The sequence below is a fragment of the Lycorma delicatula genome, chromosome 2 (genome assembly GCF_047948215.1).
Source record: "Lycorma delicatula isolate Av1 chromosome 2, ASM4794821v1, whole genome shotgun sequence".
In the NCBI taxonomy this organism is placed as follows: Eukaryota; Metazoa; Arthropoda; class Insecta; order Hemiptera; family Fulgoridae; genus Lycorma; species Lycorma delicatula.
Window position 1 is genome coordinate 223,561,589 of NC_134456.1, and position 19,512 is coordinate 223,581,100.

At 29.3% G+C, this 19,512-nt stretch overlaps 1 protein-coding gene across 8 annotated transcripts in view; it reads left to right on the forward strand.

The window, feature by feature from the left end:
- LOC142319687 (KICSTOR complex protein ITFG2-like) overlaps nucleotides 1-18,412 on the forward strand; it is a 34,434-nt gene extending 16,022 nt beyond the window's left edge. For 4 of the 8 annotated variants that reach the window (XM_075357240.1, XM_075357237.1, XM_075357238.1 and 1 more), the window contains 4 exons: nucleotides 4,689-4,810; nucleotides 9,527-9,721; nucleotides 12,698-12,935; nucleotides 18,023-18,412. In XM_075357240.1, coding sequence (XP_075213355.1) covers nucleotides 9,582-9,721; nucleotides 12,698-12,935; nucleotides 18,023-18,202 — 558 coding nt within the window. In that variant the 5' untranslated portion in view covers nucleotides 4,689-4,810; nucleotides 9,527-9,581 and the 3' untranslated portion in view covers nucleotides 18,203-18,412. The remainder of the gene's footprint in view (nucleotides 1-4,688; nucleotides 4,811-9,526; nucleotides 9,722-12,697; nucleotides 12,936-18,022) is intronic. The other 4 variants (XM_075357241.1, XM_075357239.1, XM_075357243.1 and 1 more) reach the window with 1 other exon arrangement.
- The last annotated feature ends 1,100 nt before the right edge of the window (nucleotides 18,413-19,512 follow it).

Here is a 19,512-nt window from a genome sequence, read left to right on the forward strand (position 1 = left end):
CCAAAATCAGCAGATTAGGAAGTCAAGAATTCCAGTGTTCCAAGTCCTAGTGAAGGCAATTACTTTTATAGGGATTTGAATACTAGATCGCGGACACCGGTATTCTTGGTGGTTGGGTTTCAATTAACCACACATCTTAGGAATGATCAAACTGATACTGTACAAGACTACACTCATACATACCAGAACGGTAATTCCCGGAGGCTAAACAGGAAAAAGAGGTCTCCTGGGATTGACCAATTTGTGTGATGTCAGCATTATGGACAGAATAAAAATAATTGTTCTAGATCAGCTTTTCTCAACCTGGAGGTCACGAGATTAGTCTACAACTTTACATGTAAACAATAATGAAATCATTTTATGAGAAAGAAAAATCCTTTATTGTAAACATTTTATTTACATTTATAAGTACTTGTTTAAAAATAATAAATTAATGAATGGTCACATTTGTTTTTCATTGAAACAATGGAGAAACAAAAGGTTTTATGGAGAAACAAAAGTTTCTCCATAAGTGGATCTATGATAGAAACAAACAAAAGCAAATAGTTTTCAAATGATAAAAGACGTTTCCTAACGTCAACGCAAACTTAAGACGAAAAAAACCCTTTTTAAAAAGGTAAGACGTGATGAAAGGGATTAATGCTTTCCATATTCACTTTGACGAGCAAGCTAAAACATTTATAAATCTTCAGATGTGAATTAATTGTAGTTGTAACGTTTTATCGGTAGACATTTACATGAACTGGTCGTGAATCTCCAAATGGTAACTTAGCAGTTGTAACAGCTAATAAATAAATTCAGTACCAATCTCTTCCAGAAATCATTTTTATCTTCTGGGAAACACTCGCCCACTGAATTTTTAGCTCAGGCAAATGCATCTTCATGCTATTCAAACTGTGGTGAATAATAATGTCTTCTCAGTATAATCAAAATTGTTACTTTGAAGACAAGTAATCCAGACATCAAGCCTCTTAATGAAAGCATGAACTATGTTATTAATAAAATGTCTTTAACACGTCCATGCAAATTCACATTCAAGTCCGTTAAATGTGTAAATACAACAGCTAAGTAGCTAATAGCAACATACTCGTTATTCTGTAAAATATTGAGAATGGCGTTTGTTTATCCTTGAAAAATATTAATTTATTAATATCTTACAAATTCAACAAACGGGTTAACACTTTCCTTCGCGATAACCATATGACTTCTATATTGAAAAGAAGAGATTTTTTTTCTTTTCGCCGATTACATAGCATAGTTATCAAACACTTTATTCTGTAATGGTCAACTTTTAATAAAAGTAACCATTTTACAGCGTTAATCTGTTAACAGTTTACAGCAAATAATCTGTTTGAGAATTTCCAGCATATTTTTATGGATAAGAGCATATCTGGGAAGGAAGCAATGCATCCATTCCGCCTTTGATATAAGACGATTTTTAATTTTTTCACTGTGCGTTCCTATTATTACGTTTCCACCATCAGTACAAACTTGCAATACATTATGTCCAGGCTATGTTATAGTTTTTAGTAGTTTCATAAAAAACATCAAAAAGATAATGTCCTGTTACATGACCACATATTGACTAGAAAACAAAATACTGTATTTATTGGAGTACCCCCCGCACATTTTTTCTGGGAATTGGAGAGAAAAAATAAGGGTGCTGGGCTTACTTGAAACATAGACGTCGCAACAAAACGTTAGTAACAAAAGTTCAGAGAAGACCACGATGATGCTCTTCAAAGGCTGCGAGGGGGAGAGTAGGCGTATCGATGTCTCGAACACGAAGAATATTCTAAGTCCTCACGGAGACAATTATAAGCGGGATCACTTTTTCAATTTTTTCTAACTTCCTGTGGGTCCCAGGCGTTTCCGTTTCTAGGCGTTTCACGTTTTTTTATGGGTGGGGTATGTTGGGACAAGTGTCGGATAGGTCAGAAATGGTGTGAAACGCCTAGAAACCGAAGGTTTGGCCTGACGAAGATTTTTTTGGGGGGGGGGGGTTTGTTTAGATTTTTTTTGTCAGGAGACATGGAAGGCTCGGATCGGTATTGGTCTGGGACGACCAGGAAGTCAGGAAATTTACAAAAAGTGATCCCCTTATAATTATATTTGTGAAGACTGAATATTTTTCGTGTTCGAGTATCGATACGCCGACTCGCCCCATCGCCCCCAAACGTCCTTGGGGAAGCATCATAGTGGTCTTCTCTGAGATAAACGACTTCTTTTGTTGATGACCCTTAAACAATATAGGATGCTGTAACAAGAAAACATCCAACCCCCTACACACGGCGATCTCGCCAAGTTCAACCAGAGCAATGTAAGCACCCTACCCATTTAATTTCCGAATTTTAACTATCTAAGGGTATTCAATTGTAATACATTACGATAGCCCCCTTAAAACATGCACTATTATTACTATTTACAGAGTACTTACGGTACTTCCGAAGACGTCTGCAGTAAACACTTGTCGGGCCCACCGACTACGTTGAATATTGCTCTCGTTTATGTTTCTCATCATCAAAATGGAAGCACATTAACACCGGATTTTCCACCGTTCAACTGTGTGTCGAAACTGGCAGCGCTTGTAGCAACGTTGAACGTCTTCAAATTCTTTGCCCTTATGCGAAGAAAATTCAGTAAACAACCTGCCCCCAGATATTCAATAAAAAGAACTTCAGTCAAATTGTACTGGAAGACAAATAATTTTTGGTAAACATGTGTTCTGCAGAAATTCATTTTTATTATCTATATATCAGTGTTTGTTTAACTTTTTTATAAGCGGAACCCTTTTTAATGCCCACCTTTTTTGTGGAACCCCCTGGTTTGCTTCAATAGTATGGTTTCAATGCAATTTTTTATAAATGGATTATTTGCAAAAACAATGAGAATATTATTTTGAACGATATTTATTTGCTTCAAATAATAATTTTAACATTAATCCTAAAATTCTTAAAATATCTAAAAAATAAGTTATTTAATCAGAATTTGAATTTTAATGAAATGAGTGGTACTGCATTTTATTATCGCAGATATACTTAATATTAGGTTTTATAAATGAAATTTGAATTCTCATGTCAGGTTTGGCATTCATTCTGTGGCGATATTTATTTTTTGTCGACACAAGCTGAGAACCTCGTTTTGCACATATATATAATTGCAAATGGTAAAAGTGGCAACATGGCCTTTTTTGACAAATGAGGATATTCATCTTTGAGTATCAACTGCACCAGAATTCTATTAATATCATTAATTAAAATTTTTCTTGCAATATTGACTCAGAGGTCATTTCAATAAAAGTTTTGTACTCTTCTGCTGACATAGTTGTTGAAGGTTTTGCATTGACAATAAACCACAATGAATTTTGATATTTAATGAAGCTTTAAAAAGTATTTTTCAAATGAAAAATACTTTTTAAAGCTTCACTCAAACCTTTCAGGTTCCGAATAATTTCTTTAATATATGTTTCTTCTATTTGAACACCTTCTTCTGAAAAACTTTTTATTGTTGGGAAGCAATAAAAATTGTTGGAGCTCACACAAATTGTCCAAAATTCAATCTTTTTTTTAAAAGCAAGAATCTTTTCGTGGGTAGTAACTTCATTTACTTGTTTTCCCTGAACGATTAAATTTTTGTAAAAATATCACTTAAATAGGCAATTTTAAACAGCCAATTTCTATCAAATAATTGATTTATCAATTCAAAATTGTGGTCTAAATAAAGGCAAGCACCTTTAGCTCAAAAATACGGGTTAGTATCTTTTCTCGAGATAACCATCTTTTAGTTGTAAAAGAAGAGATGAAAGTACACTTCCCATATCCTACATAGTATTTTGAATAAACAATTATTTAGTAGCCAAGATTTTATGAAATTAATCATTTTGACCTCATCAAAAGCAATTCTATGACTGGGAGACAATTTTTTTACAACTGCGCTCTTTTGCAACAAGTGTGGAATATTTTAACAAATATGGATCATGCAGTGGCTACTAGAACAGTTCTGGGGATATTTTTAATAACCTGTACAGCCCCATTAATGATGCCACTCATGGCCTTTTACTCCATAGGTACAGATATCAATACAGTTGTCCCATGGTATTTGATTCTCTTCAAGAAAAGAATTTGATTCACTGTTGAAAAGATTTCTCAAATTTAACAGTACAATCATTGATGGTTAATGTGTTGCCCTTATTCATTGGTTGTTTGAATTGCCAAGAAATTAATAAATACTTTATTGGTATAAAGTATTGTACATCATTATATGTCAAAAGAAAATGCATTAATTGTCAAAGAAGGACACAATAAAGTGAGACTTTCCATAAACTGCTAGTGCGCCATCATCAATAATCAAATTTTGGCCTTGGTTTTCTACGAAGGAGCTCAAGAGCATCAATTGTTGGAAAATGTTCTACTGCCACCTATTAATGACTTGTCTTTAGATTGTTGAATGCAAATGTATTTCCAACAAGACGGAGCTCCAGCACACAACTATGGTGAGGTTAAGAGGTTTTAAAAGTTTATTTCCAAAATATTTGCTTGGCCAGCGACAAGTCCAGACCTTTCTTCATTAGATTACATTCTTTGGGGATATGTGAAAGACCAATTGTACACATCTCTGTATACTTCAGTGGAAGAAATAACAGCTTATTTATTACAACACTTTTTTAAAGCTGTTAATGACATTTTCAGGAGGGCAACTGCCTGCATTTTTACCAATGGTGGCAATTTTGAAAATTTGCTATAACTGACGCTACAATTCTGTTGTAATTCTTCCTTCATAATAGATAAAACTAAAACCACACTGGTTCAAGGTAAAATTCTTTTAATCTTATTTTACTTTATTTTCAACTTTACTTAATTTATGAACTTTGAGAATAATGTTTAATAACCAGGTACCAATGCATTTGGTTTTCAATTAAAATAATATGGGTAGATGGCCACCATATTTAATTTTACAATTGTCAGCCCATAGCTCCATAACAGTTGTGTTCAGAGAAAATATCCAAGAATTAAAATGTCTTGAAGTAATATTTTCTAGGCAGACATACAATAAAATATGGGGTAAAATTGATAAAATGAGATTGGCATTCATATTGGAAATTAATTTAAAAAAATGATAATACTGTATTTTTAATTTAAGGAAAAATCTAGGGTTGATTCCCCTTTTAAAGTTTCTCATAAAAAATTTATACTTACTGAAACCCCAATGGTGGCCGTGTTGAGTTGAACATTCTGTAAATGATAGAAAGCATATGAACCTTTTTATAAAAATATAAGTATAAAAATAAATTTGAGCTAATTAAAAAGCAATGAGAATTTCAGAATTATATATTTAAACTGTGAGAACTGATTCAATACTATAGATAAGACTGAACATTCTTTATCCAGCCATGGTAAGGCAAGAGTTTTCAAAATTTGCCTTTATTTTGCACAGCTAATATGAAACATTTTTGTATATTTTAAATTAATGATTTATGTGCACTAATAATGTAGATAAATTCCATGTAAATTTTATTTAGATAACAAAGTTTTATTTTTTTCTAACCATAGCACAATCAATAAGATACCATAATTTTCAAGTACAGTACGCATGTTTTTCTGTAATCAGAGAATTAAAAACAATAAAAATGTTAAAATTGATAGTTTTAATTTGTATCATCAAACTGAAACTGATGAAAATTATTATTTTAGATAAATTATTATTAAATTAATTATCAACTTCTGTTTGTTAGTCAATTTTCCTTTATAATGAAAACATATGTTTACTGATATGAAAACATATTTTCATTTTCTGCAAGAATGTATTTATATACATATTATATTTACACCTATTTATTGGATTTCACCCCAGGTTTCTCAAAAACTACATTCTACACACAGCAATGATGCTAATCATTAATGATGCACTAATCAAGTCCTGTTATCCTGAAAGTAAAAAAGCTAGTAAGATTAGAAATGCATTTGCAGAATTGATAATAAAAACTAATAACCTTGGATGGAAGATGAAAAAAACAATCTGTTTTGATGAGTAGTTCAGGGTAGTTTACTATCTTATCAGTATCTCAAAGAGCCAGCTTATGCTTGTTAGCAGTTTGTATTTATTGTTTCTCAACATCATTTTATTATTTTCATCAAAATGTAATTTTTCCTTTTTGTTATATTGAGAGTGGTTTTATTTTCTTATAGCCAGCATGCTGATTTGAAGTCAGTCTGTTTCTGTTTATTAAGTTTATAACAATATTTAACATAAGAGAAATATTGAAAGTGAGAAATAAGTCGTTTTAAATCTTTATGATATCAACATGACAAGTTGAAATTAGTATTAAATAAATTTTGTTTGTTTTAATTCTCTTCTGTGTAGGGGATCTGCTTAGACTTATCAGTGTTTCTTAAACTGTGTTCCATGGAACCCTGGGGTCCCGTGAAACGTATGTCCTTTTTTTCTTAACATTCAAAACAAAACTATAAAAATTAACCCCCCCCCCCCGAAATTAAAAAATAAAATCCCCAATAACCATCGCTTCCACTAGCTTAGTACAATTTTTTTTGTAACATCACACCAAAATCCTGTCTTCACATCAGGTGTTTAGGTGTGCATGGTTGCCTGCCTACATTATTGTGGACAGTATTTAAATATGGTAATTTACACAGTAATCTTTAAAATCAATAGGTGTATCCATAAATATATTAACGTGTTCACGCAAGTATGTATACATTAACTTACCCATCTGTGATTTTAATATGCAATCATTAGCATGGTTGTGAAAATAAATGAATAAAACCATAAGCACTGCAAAAACAATCACAATATCGTCTTTGCGTTTGACACAACCTCAAAATGAAAACACTATCGCCAACAATGGAGTTCAGATAATGTTTTCATTGATAAAGTATAGTTAGTGTAACAGAGCTAAAGATGATGAAATGATTTCATTTTCTGTCAATAAATAGTTTTCACCCATGATAATTAAGAATTTAATTAATGCCATCTGTCATAAGTCCAGTCAAATTCAATTGCATTTATAACGAAATAAATGAAATAGTCCCTTGTCGATGTGTCATTTTTTTTTTATTTTAAATATTTACTTATTGATAAACTTTATTGGTTTTGTCTTTGAAGTTTTAAAACCCGTAAATTGTATTAATAATGTGTTTGTGTTTTATATTCCGTAGTTAATCATATAATCAATGTTAGTAACCATATAAACTTTATTCTGATTTAAAAGCTACCTGCCACACAATTTTTTGCTTTAAAATCATTTTCAACATTTTGTTACAAGATGGAAAGGAGGTCACTAAAGCGTTTTACTGTAGAACTTGACTCTCCTACTTCGGACTCAACAACTAAGTCTTTTGTTAAAGATAACGTTGGTTATAACGAGAGTGCTATAAATAAAATGACCTCAAAAGAAGTTACGCCAGTTATTGCTTCTACAAGTAATCAATCCAGGCAGTTACTAAAAAGCTCAGGAAGTATGATGTAAGTTATGTCTTTAGGATTTGTGGCAATCCTCATTGTGTATATATGCAGCAAGTTCTCCCAAATAGTTCCAGCTAAAATGCGTCGGCATTTGAAATCTGTTCATAGCGAATTAAAAGAAAAAGATGTTGAATTCTTCATTCAAAAAAGTGAAGAACTTTTAAAATTAAAAAGTTTTATGAAATTACGAAAATGGTAAATGAAAAAGCAACTGAGGCTTCTTAGTCAGCTATCGGATAGCTCAACACGGTGAAGCTTTCTCAATTACGAAAAATCTTATTAAGCCTTCCGCTATGGAGATAGTAAAATGCAGAGAAGATGATAAATATAAAAAGGAAGAAAATGTTAAAACCCAAAAAAGAATAAAAAGATTAAGAGATGATGATGAATATAAAGAGATAACATTTGAAAACTAGAGAACATGTACACAAATTCAGATAAGAAGAATTATATCAAACCAAAGAGCGATTAAATGATTGGCAACAAAAAATAAATAAACGAAATGATGATTAACTCCGACTTAGAGAGAATATTGTCTGACAATATCAGAGAAGTAATGAACTAAAAGATAAGAATTTTTTGCAATTTATTAAAGATCGGGCATGTATGCCTCAGTATATATGTTGTTCTTGCAAAGGGTCTATTTTTCAGTCACTCTGTAGTTAACTTTAATGTAGATAAAATTAAACACAAATTCCAGAATAAATTAAATAAAATTAAACATAAATTAAACTACAAAATTCAAAGATAGTACGATTTTAAATTGTAATTTTCAATTAATATTAAATAATCAGATGTTTCACAAAATCTGTTACATATACACATATGTAATAATGTCTATTAAATTACATATACACATTTTTAAAAGTACATAAAATTTTATTTACTATTGATTTTTTTTCATATTTTTTTTTGATTGTTATTGAATAATTATTTATTGTAAAATTTTAATGGGTTAATAATTTTTAATAAATCAATATATTTAAATTAAAAAAAAGGAGATGAAGTGTGATTCGAACCAATGTACCTTCCCTTGTAAGATTCAAATATTTCATTAATTAAAATTTTATGTGGCTATAACTTTGGAACCAATGAAAATAAGTACTACTTATGATATATTGTTGAAAAGCTCTCAGTGAGGACTTACTACAGTTAAGAGAAAGCCCAAAATTCAAATTTTTGGGGATTTTGAGCTTTTTTGGACACTTTTGGTTCAGTCAATTGCAATCAAAAGTGGAGATCCACAATTAGATGTTAGAATAGTCCTAAATCCAAAATTTCAACATACTATAGCTAATCGTTTTGCAGTTATGCGATATATGTACATACATTCAGATGTCATGCCAAAACTAATCAAAATGGATTCAAGGATGGTCAAAATGGATATACTGTTAAAATTTGGAAACCAACATTTTTTGCAATCACAATATTTCCTTTACTTCATACAAGGAAGTAAAAAGCTTTAATTGAGTATTTTATACGTCTTTTTACATTTATTAAGTTATGGGAATTAAAATACACTGGTGGGAAATGGAAAAAACAAATTAACTTTTGCCTTTTTTTCTACAAATTTCATTGGATATTTTTCAAATTAAGTCGTCAACTCAAAGAAAATGTTTAATGTAGTAATAATTCAATTTATTTTATCAAGAAATTTGGTAAGATATAAATCGTCTGTCTTTTTTTTTAAAACAGAGGCTGTTATTATTTAATTATTTTGTTTATTGAAAGAACTGAGCTTTTTCAAAGAATAGTTCTGTTTAGCACAGCATTTGTTTATAGACAATATATTGGATAACTTACATAAATGAATTGCATTCTAAATGTATTTTTCAGAACTTGTTGATAATTATATTAAGCTTGTTGTAGATTTGCTCTATTTCTCACATTCTATTAAGCTAGAAGTTAATTAAAATATCTTTTACTCAATATAGGAAATATTTGCATTCATATTCTTGGAGAGAGGCTTGTTTACGGATTGCTCAAGATTGATGTATGTTTAAAAAATTTTTAATTTCACATTTATGGGTTTTTGATTTTATTCTAGAGATGACAAACCTCCATTTGCATGCGTAGATTATCACCCTCTCACATGTAGCAAAATGAGAAACCCTAATATTTCAACAGAAATAATTGGTAATATTGAGCAAGGACCTAATAAACCTACAAACAAAGGATATCCTTATGCTGTTGCAACACTAGATGGAACGTTAATGTTAGTTCAGGATGAACAAATCATATGGTAATTGTATTAATTTATGTATTTGTTCTTTAAAAATGTAAAAAAATTTTTTAATATTTTAGATTTTACTTGTTTGAGCATGTGACCCATACACACACACTCACTCATTCATATAAATGCTACATACATTATGCTAAAAAATTAACTTGTATTGAAATGTTTAACTTTCTTCCCTACAAAAAAACATCAGATTTGCTGGACTTTATAGTGTGTGATGACAACTTGGTTTAGAAATTTTGATAAAGGAATGTAGTGACTCACTACCCATTAGCCTTTAGACTGCTGCACTCAATCTCTAGCTCTATTCTGTTCCTGCCCTGGAGTTTTCTTTTTTTTTTAGCATTTCTCCTGTTTACTGGATTTCTTTTTTTTAGTGCTGGTGTTAAGAATATTTATTGGCTAGGAATTTCTATCCATCTTTTGAAAGCAGACTCTTCTAAGACCAAAAGTCAATTTCCTGGTAAGGCCTGGTATGATGATAGGCAACACTGTTATTCAGATCGATGAAGAAGGCATGAAAACCATCTTAACTCTCAATACCCTAGCAAGTGTGGCATTTATTTGTTATTCTTTAGATTTATCAGATGTTTTTATCATATTCTATTATAAAGTTGTAAGAAGTAAGAGAGAGAGAGAGAGAGAGAGAGCGCATCAACTGAAGTGACTGTGTTGGTATATCCAGTTGTGAATCCTTCCTCGTGTAATAAAACTTAAGACTTGTTTTTAGTCTTGGTATTACAAAATATTCTAATTTATGATTAAATTAAACCATCATTTAGTATTTACACATGTGGTTGAAAAAACAAACACAATTATGATATATATAAAACAGTTCACGCAGCAAGCAATTGATTTCTGTTTTTATAGAGCAAGAATATTTTTTTAAGAATTCTTTAATTTTTTAAAGAACAAGAATATCACTAAACAGTGTGATAAATAAGAACATGAACAAAAAAAAATTACAATGTACTTTTTTTATTACTTACATAACAATTAACATTCAAATTATATTTACCATGACTTGTTATCAACTGCTTATAGTACTTTACTGAAAACCTCCATTTCAAGGGAATGGTGCTCTACAGAATTGTCCGTATCTGGAAGATCTAATAATGGAAATCTAACTTTACTTATTTATCAGGTATTTAGTTGGTGGGAAAGTGATTAGCATCATACGAACAGTTTTTATGATACACCAGTAAGGTTCAAGTACAGGAAAATACACAATTACTTTAGACATAGTGATTTGAAATATATTAAAAAGGCTTTTTTTTGTTACCAACTACTGCTATAGTTCAGATTAGATTAATAGCTCTGCCTTAAGCTCAAGGTGAATGTGATTCATATATATTATATCCTAAATTTCATTGATAAAAGCACATAAAATTCAATGTACTTCCGACATAAATAATACATTTTTCAGATTACTATTGATGCTTGACAGGAGATGAGGCAGTATGTATTTAAAATAAAAATGTTTTCTAAGATGATTTATTGGGTTATTCTTTAAGAGTGAAATGGTTTAAACAATATTTTCTGCAACAAACTTATTTTTGTGTTTGTATTAGTCAGAAAATGTAAAAATTAGGTATTTTTTTATTATTTTTTTTTAAGAAAATTATTAAGTTTTTAAAATTAACAAAATAAATTTTAATAAATTAACTCATTCTAAGTGTAATGTGCTAGTATTAGCAAAGTTTATACACCTTTGCCGCATTTTGACACCTTTTGACTTATTTTTTCATTGCATTCCTGATTGTTATGTTATTATGATAGAGAAAATGTAATGCTATTGTAAATTAAAAGGCATTAATTAATGAGTTGTTACATCATTAGAGGAACATTGATTTATTTTCCACATTCAATTATAATATAATGTGTAGTGAAAGATGTGTAACGCAGTCATTACATAATTCCCTTTCCTGTAGCCTATATAATATCAAAAAAGCATTGCTAAATGGTTATTGAGAGTTCAAAAATAGAAAATTGTAAAACTATTCCTTGATTATATTTTTTACTGTATTTATTTATTTTTTGTAGCTGCATTTAGAGCTATTTTTTATGTTATTATATCCTTTTTTTCAAGACTGATTGTATTTTTAATTTGGTTTAGTTTCTGTCTATCAACAACATTTGAAGTCCACACATAGGGCTTTTAGATCCGATATGGATGTAAAATAAATTAAATACATTATCTTTTTTTTTAATTTTGTTCATCTTGATCTTTCTTCAAGTAATTGTGAAATTTCATTGTTTAAACTGATATTCTTTTCCAATTCATACACATGGGCGCTTTTTGTTTAAAAAGCTTTGGAGAAATGATGGGTTTCAGTTAGAAAGTATTTGACAGTTAAGTTCATGGTATGATTTGCTGTTTAAATACAGACATACTTATTGGATTACACATACTTTTAGCCACATCATACTTTTAGGAGTTAAGAAAAAGATTTACAATAATTCCTCACAGACCCACCGGGTTGGACTAGTGGTGAATGCGTCCTTGCAATTTTGCTGATTTTGAAGTCGAGAGTTCCAGTGTTCAAGTCCTAGTAAAGGCAGTTACTTTTATATGAATTTGAACACTAGATCGTGGATACCGGTCGATGTTCTTTGGTGGTTGGGTTTCAATTAACCACACATCTCAGAAATGGTCAACCTGAGACTGTAAAAGACTATACTTCACTTACACTCATATATAACATCCTCATTCATCCTCTGAAATAATACCTGACGGTGATTCCCAGAGACTAAACAAAAAAAATAATAATTCCTCACAGTTCTTTATTTTAATGAAAATTACTACAATAGAATCTTATATAGATTGTTTGTGCAAAAATCACTAATTTACAACCTATTACAGATAACATTGTAAATTTATTACTCTAAGAGTATGTTTATATTCCTTCAACTACTGAAACATTCTTTTCAATTTATTTATTTACTTTTTTTTTATGATTACTAATTATGTTACTTTAGGTCTATTCAAATGGATCACCAGTTATTTGCATTAAGTAAATTGGATTTGACTGGAGAGGGGTTAGACCAAATTGTTGCTTGTTCATGGGATGGTCAAACTTATATATTAGATCAGAAAAAGCATTGTGTGCATTTTCAGTTAGAAGAATCTGTAGCTGTATTTTGTGCCGGTTTATATTCATTCATGCCTTCTAATCCACCAGTGCCGTGCTTAATTTATACAACATTTACAAACAAGGTAAATTATAAATTATTTTGTCTTATATTTTTGTGTGTTTTATACCTAAATGCTTGACTAGTCTAATACATGCCTAAATCTCTGTAATAAAATTAAGCCTTTTTTTAAAGAATGTATTTATAGTGATCTGCTGGAGTATTTTAGATAATTCCTCTATGTGTTATTAGATTTTAATTTCTATTTTGTAAAAAAAAAATTAAAATTATCGATGTTCAGATCTACAATCAAGTTTAGCTTAGACTTGGGTATTAATAAAAGTTTGAAGGTGGGTTATTAACTTAAGAAGACTATTGTTATGCAATTTTATTTCTTGAACTTCCAGCCTAAAATGATATTTTATAAACTTTTAAACGACATCCAGATATTCAAAAAGGTCGAGAAGACATCGAACATGATGCAAGGCCTCAGCAACCTAGAACAACAATACCTAGAAGTTTACAAAATTTGTGTGAGATAATCCGGAGAAAATAACTTGAATTTTTGAGAGACAACTTGTGGATTTTGCACTATGACAACACACTGGCGCACTGCTCTATTTATCCAACAGTTCTTGGCAAAATATACTATTGTGATACTGCAACCATCCTAATCTCCAGACATGGGGAACTGTGACTTTTTCTTACTTCTCAACTGAAAAGGACATTCAAGGGTCAATTGTTTTTTGATAATAGATAAGATAAAAGTGAAATTGCAAGGCGATACCCAAAGAGGCATTTCACCTATGTTTTTCTTTTTGATCACACCTTGTATTTACCGTATGTTTATAAAAGACGTTCAAAATGACCATCCTGTGTGCAGTGATGAACTTTTGTGCTCGAATGATCTCTATTGAGTCAGCTGACACAAGATGTTGTCAATACCATCAATTTCTTGTTGAGTGTGTGCCTTCAGTTCTGTAGTGTGAGGATTTGATTTATAAATTCTACTTTTCAAATAGTTCCAAAGGAAAAAATTACAACTAGACATAAATTGTGAGACAGCTGCACTCTGCTGATAGTTCCTTCTTCTGTAAAAGCCACATGAACGCATGCTAATGAATCAGATGCGACACGTTGATCCATCCTTGTTGGAAGAACCATACCCTTTTTCAAGATGTTTACTGAGTGTAGAATTCTAGATTTTTCAATAAAATTTTTCACATTTCAACCATCTAATAATATTCATTCTTGTGTGAATTAACAAACCCAGATGAATTAATCAGCTATTTTTTGCTGGGTTATAGGTATTCAGAAATGTTTCTTGAATATTTAATCCATTTTTTGAAAGGATCCAGAACATACATAATTTGAACACAAGTATAATTTTAGATATTTAATAATAAACACATAGTAAAAAAGAAAATTAAAACATATTTTTAAATATTGACTTAATAACTAGGCATAGGATTAAAGAAAAATATATCTATTTAATTTTTTAAGTATTTATTTAAAAAAAACTTAATTATTAATTATTCACCTTTTTTGCTTGTAAAATAATACCTTGAAAAAAAAAAAAGATTGCAAAACTTTCTGACTCTGTTCTTTACGTTTAAAATGGAGTTTAAGTAAAATAAATTTAAAGTTTACTTAATTTTAAATTTTATTATTCAGCTTTTACAAATGCAAAAAATCAATTAATATTTAGTGCTATGAAGTTAATAAATTTTGTAAAATGGAATTAATGAAAATAAAAATTGAGAATATTATTAAATAACTTATATTGATATTATTATTTGATAACGTATATTTAATATAATAATAATTTTTATGATTATTAATAATAGTGAAAGTAGTATGTATTTTTATTGGTTAGGCTGTCTGGGAATAGAAAAAAAATTTGACCCACAATTGTGATAAGTATAAAAATTTTCAATAAAATTTTGGGTTCATTTGATATTCCCCTTGATCAGTTATTTGAAGTTATGTATTATTAAAAGTAGAAGTGGGAAAAAATAAAAATTTTTATTAAAAAATTATCGAGCCATAAAGAATTAACATTTGGGTCCCATATAACCCGCTTCCTTATAAAGGTATCCCATAATGATGGGAAACATTTTAAATACAAATATCTGGAGTTGCAATAATAAGTTTTAATGCAAATTTTGGTAAATACATATTTGAAATACAGGAGTTTTGCACACTACATTAAGTTTTGAAAATCAGGTGGCCACCATTACAACAAGAACATTCTTGAACTCTCTCTTTAAGCTGCAGAATGGTGTGGTGGAGCAAGTGAACTGAAATGGCTGCAATTTCTCTTCTGATTTCATCCTTTAATGCATTAATTGTTCGTGGTTTGTTGGTGTATACTTTCTCCTTCAGGTAACCCCAAAGGAAGCAGTCTGCTGGTTTTCTTTGTGGCCAATTGATGTCACCAAATTGTGAAATGGGGTCCCTGGGAAGTGTTGGTGGACATTTGCCATAGACTGTCATGCTGCGTGTCAGGTAGCACTGTCCTGTTGCATCCACATTTCTGACGGGCCGCGATGATCTAAATCAGGAATGAAACGTATTGAACATATAGTTATAGCATTCACCATTAATGTTAATGACAGAATCATGTCTGTCCTTGAAAAAGTACTGACCAATGATACATGCATGAATCATGGCACGCCAAACACTAACTTTGACACTGCGAAGGTTTTTTATGCACATTGTGAGGGTTTTCTTGACCCCAAAACCTATAAAACCATTTACCAAAACCTCTTTATTAACGTAACCAGATAAGTGGAAATGAAATAATATTAGCCTTGATTTTTTCAAAATTTTCTTCTTGACATTGATATATTTATCAGTCCACCTATTATTCTTCCGTATGCATTGATTGAATGTAGAACTCAACAGAAAACCTTTTCAAGTAATATTCGAATGTGCGATTTGTTTAAAGCATGTATCAAGATTTTCAAAATTATTTTCCTGTTGTCTTTGATTTTCCTATATTTGAATCACATACTCCTTAAAATCTTGCGAAGCATTTCCTATTTGAAATTTTAATTCGGGATACTCTGGCTTAAAAATTCTCAATACACTTCCTAAAGTAGAGGGCAGTGTTTATTTTTTCTTCATCAATAATTTCCTTAATATATGATCAGCTACTTCACAGATTAGCGACATGGCCCTAAATTTGTAAAGTTAACATTCCAGGATTTTCATTAGATGTGTTTTTTTAAATTTATTTATAATAATGCATTTACTTTGGTTTCTAAGTGCTCTACTCTTTTGTCTAACTAGTGTGTTGATTTTGGTTGAGTTAAAGTAACATTTGTTGTAAGAAGTATTGAAAAAATAGTGTTTTGTTAATAAAAAATATGCCATAGAGTTTCGAATATTAATGACTTAGTTTAGTTTCATAATAAGTCATATTTGGGGTACAGTTGTGAAAAACATCAAAATGTTTAGTAAAAACACTTGGGTTTGATTTGACCTGTGATTAAAATAATAGTTTACCTTAAACAAATTATTCAGTATTTAAGAAGTCAGTTACTCTACTTTCCCTTTATAACTAACACCCAGAAAAGTAAAAAGATATCATGCAGTATTTATTATTTTAAAATTTTTGTCTTTAAAAGATACCTTTTATTAAAATTAGATTATCATAATTTTATTATTAATATATTTTATCATTATTATAAACATATTACTATGAAAGTTACTTAACCGGTTCCTTTGCAGAAGTTCCTTTGGAGCGGTTCCTTTGCAGAAGGATGCTTAGGCTCAACTGAATGTGTTATATTTTAATGTTGTTGGCTCTTTGATACTGTTCTGCCTCTGATCACTGTACTGTGGATTGTTATTAATAAATAATACATCCCGGTATGATGCATATAAAATAATAAGCTACAACTACTATCGTTATATAGCTGCTTACAGGCCTTGGTTCAGGAAAGCTATTTTATAAATATTTTGAGACCACATGAATTAATTAAATCAAAACTTGAAAATGTTATTTTAATTACTATTTTTTAAATGAAATATTTAATCCTTAATCTACCTTTTATTTAATTCTTGTAAATTATTTATAAAAAAAAACAAAACTATTTTATTATTAGAACTAATTTAATTATGTATCGATTCTGATATTAATAATTATAAATAAAAACTTCTGTTTAGTCTGGATTTTATTATTTACCCTAAATTTGTCTTTTAAAATATTTAAACATATTATATACCCTTCAAATTAATATTTTTATAATTGTATTTGTAAAACAAATTAAATTTACAGAATTTACCATAATGACTTTCCAATTTGGTTGGAGATCACCAGTCAAGAAGAGATCTGCTGTAAATCTATCAAAAAGAAATTTTTTGAAAGGAATTAAATCAAACATTTTTCATTGTGTAAAATATTCTCTTTTGTAAGAAAAGACATATTGAAATCAAAAAGGTGAAAGTTTTAACAGCATTGCATTAGTGATTTTTTAATGTGGTTTGAAAATTTTCTTCTGAATTTTAGTTAGGATATTGAAAAAATATTACGGTGTTTTCATCTAGCAGCTGGTAACTTCTGCTTGTGTTATGATCACTTCTACTTAATAAATAAGAATTATAAACAATTTCAATGAAAAAAAAAATTGAAGCCATTTTATTTCAGGGAAACAAAAATTGTTCGTTAATAATTTTAAATATTAACATTTTCCTCATCGTTAAAATGATTTGAGAAAGAATAAGGAAAACTCAAAAAACATAATTTGAAATGTTTCTAAAATATTTCTTTCAGTCCCATAAAATAGTAGTTTATATTTTCAACCTCCTAAACTAATTTAACACTTTAAGTCCTTGATGTAAATTTGGAACATAATGGCTAAAGTTGTTTGTTTCAAGGATCAATATAGATAGTCAATATATATTTTTTATGAGGATCATTGTTTAATGGTAATTTATTTAGTTAAGATGTTTAATTTATATATATTGTTTTACAGTTTTGGTGTATGTAATTAGTTAAAGATTAAATTTGCAAGTTTTGTCTTGGTGAATTATCATACAGGCTTTTGGTTTCAAATTACTATTCTTATAAATGCTATAACATATTTTGTTATGAAGGAACATAATTTTATTACATTAGTCAGTTTAGTGATATAATTTATTTATTATTGTATTAAATTGTTTCAGATCTACATATATTATAACATAAAACTGCCTAGTTTAGCATCAAAAAGCCTTATAACTCATGTTCTTGAAGAAGGTGAATTGGAGACCCTTTATGGTAAAGAATTGATTTTTGATAGAGAAAAACTAAAAAAACTTATTGAGTGGTGCCTGTACAACAAACATAATGGTTTCACATATTAAAACTACATCATAGTGATTTCAAATATTAAAGTTTATTTTTTGTGTGTATATTATTTTGAATGTATACTTGGCGTTATGGAAAAGTCATTTTCACTAAACACTTTTAAAAGTTTGTGAAAAATGTCTTTTTAAGAATTCATAATATAATGTTTATACTGCCATGTTCTTCTGTTTTAACCATACCCTGTCAAATTAAAAACTTATTCATCATTTTGTTTTATTAAATTTTTTTCAAAACTAATTGTGTTACTAATATGGTATTACTATATTTTTAATAAAAAAAATTGCAAAGTAATGTTTTTAATTCACAATTGTGTAGCCTACATTTTGTTAGATTTATAGATTATACTGCAGTTGAATAGTGAACATTTTAAAATAAAAGTTGTTTAGTGTAAAATTTGAAGTTTCTTTTCTGTGAATTAAAAATATCTTAGTAAATACTTAATTTCCTTCAAAAATACTGTTGTTTACAATCTAGAGTCTAGAATAATTATTGTTACATCATTATGTTTTTTTTCAGGAGTCACAATAACTTAATAACTAATAATATATGAAGGAAATAAGACATTTTCATTAGTCTGTTTTGTCATGGACAAGAGGTTATCCAGAAAGATATGTTTCCAAAGGGCTATTAAGAACATACTGCATGGAATTTTTTTTCCTCTTTGTAGTATAAAAACTATTTTTCTGCATAATTCCCACCATTGTTGAGGCATTAGTACAAATCTTTACCTTTCCGATGGTCTTCTTTTTGATGATGATGGTCCCTTCCTGAAATTCTTCACAACAATTGTGTTATGAGGTGGCACAGGACCATGGCAGGCCCAGTCTTTAAATTTCATTCTACATTTCTTTTTCAGTTGTTTTAATTTTATTTTAAAAGGCAATTTCTACAAATATCTAAACCATTACAAAGTCAGAAATATACTGTTTATTAACAGCAGACATCTGATAGCAAAATAAAATTGACAGAACTAATGCATTAAATTAAAGTATAGTTTAAAAAACTATTCTGTGCCTTTCATTGTGGCAAATGGTTATAGTGTTAATATAAGACAACATAAAAACTGCTAAAATATATTTATTTATTTAACCTGTTTGGATGATGTAATGACACATATGAACTATTTTTTCCATTTCTCTTTTCTATAGAAATTGATACTTCAAAATTAAGATGTTTTAAGTGTTATTTGCAAAATAAATAAATTCAGCCAAAAAACTTTTAATTTATAGTAATTTTACCATTTTACATTTATTGCATTACCTATTAATTCATTTACATTAAGATTATCCAATAAACATTTCATCAA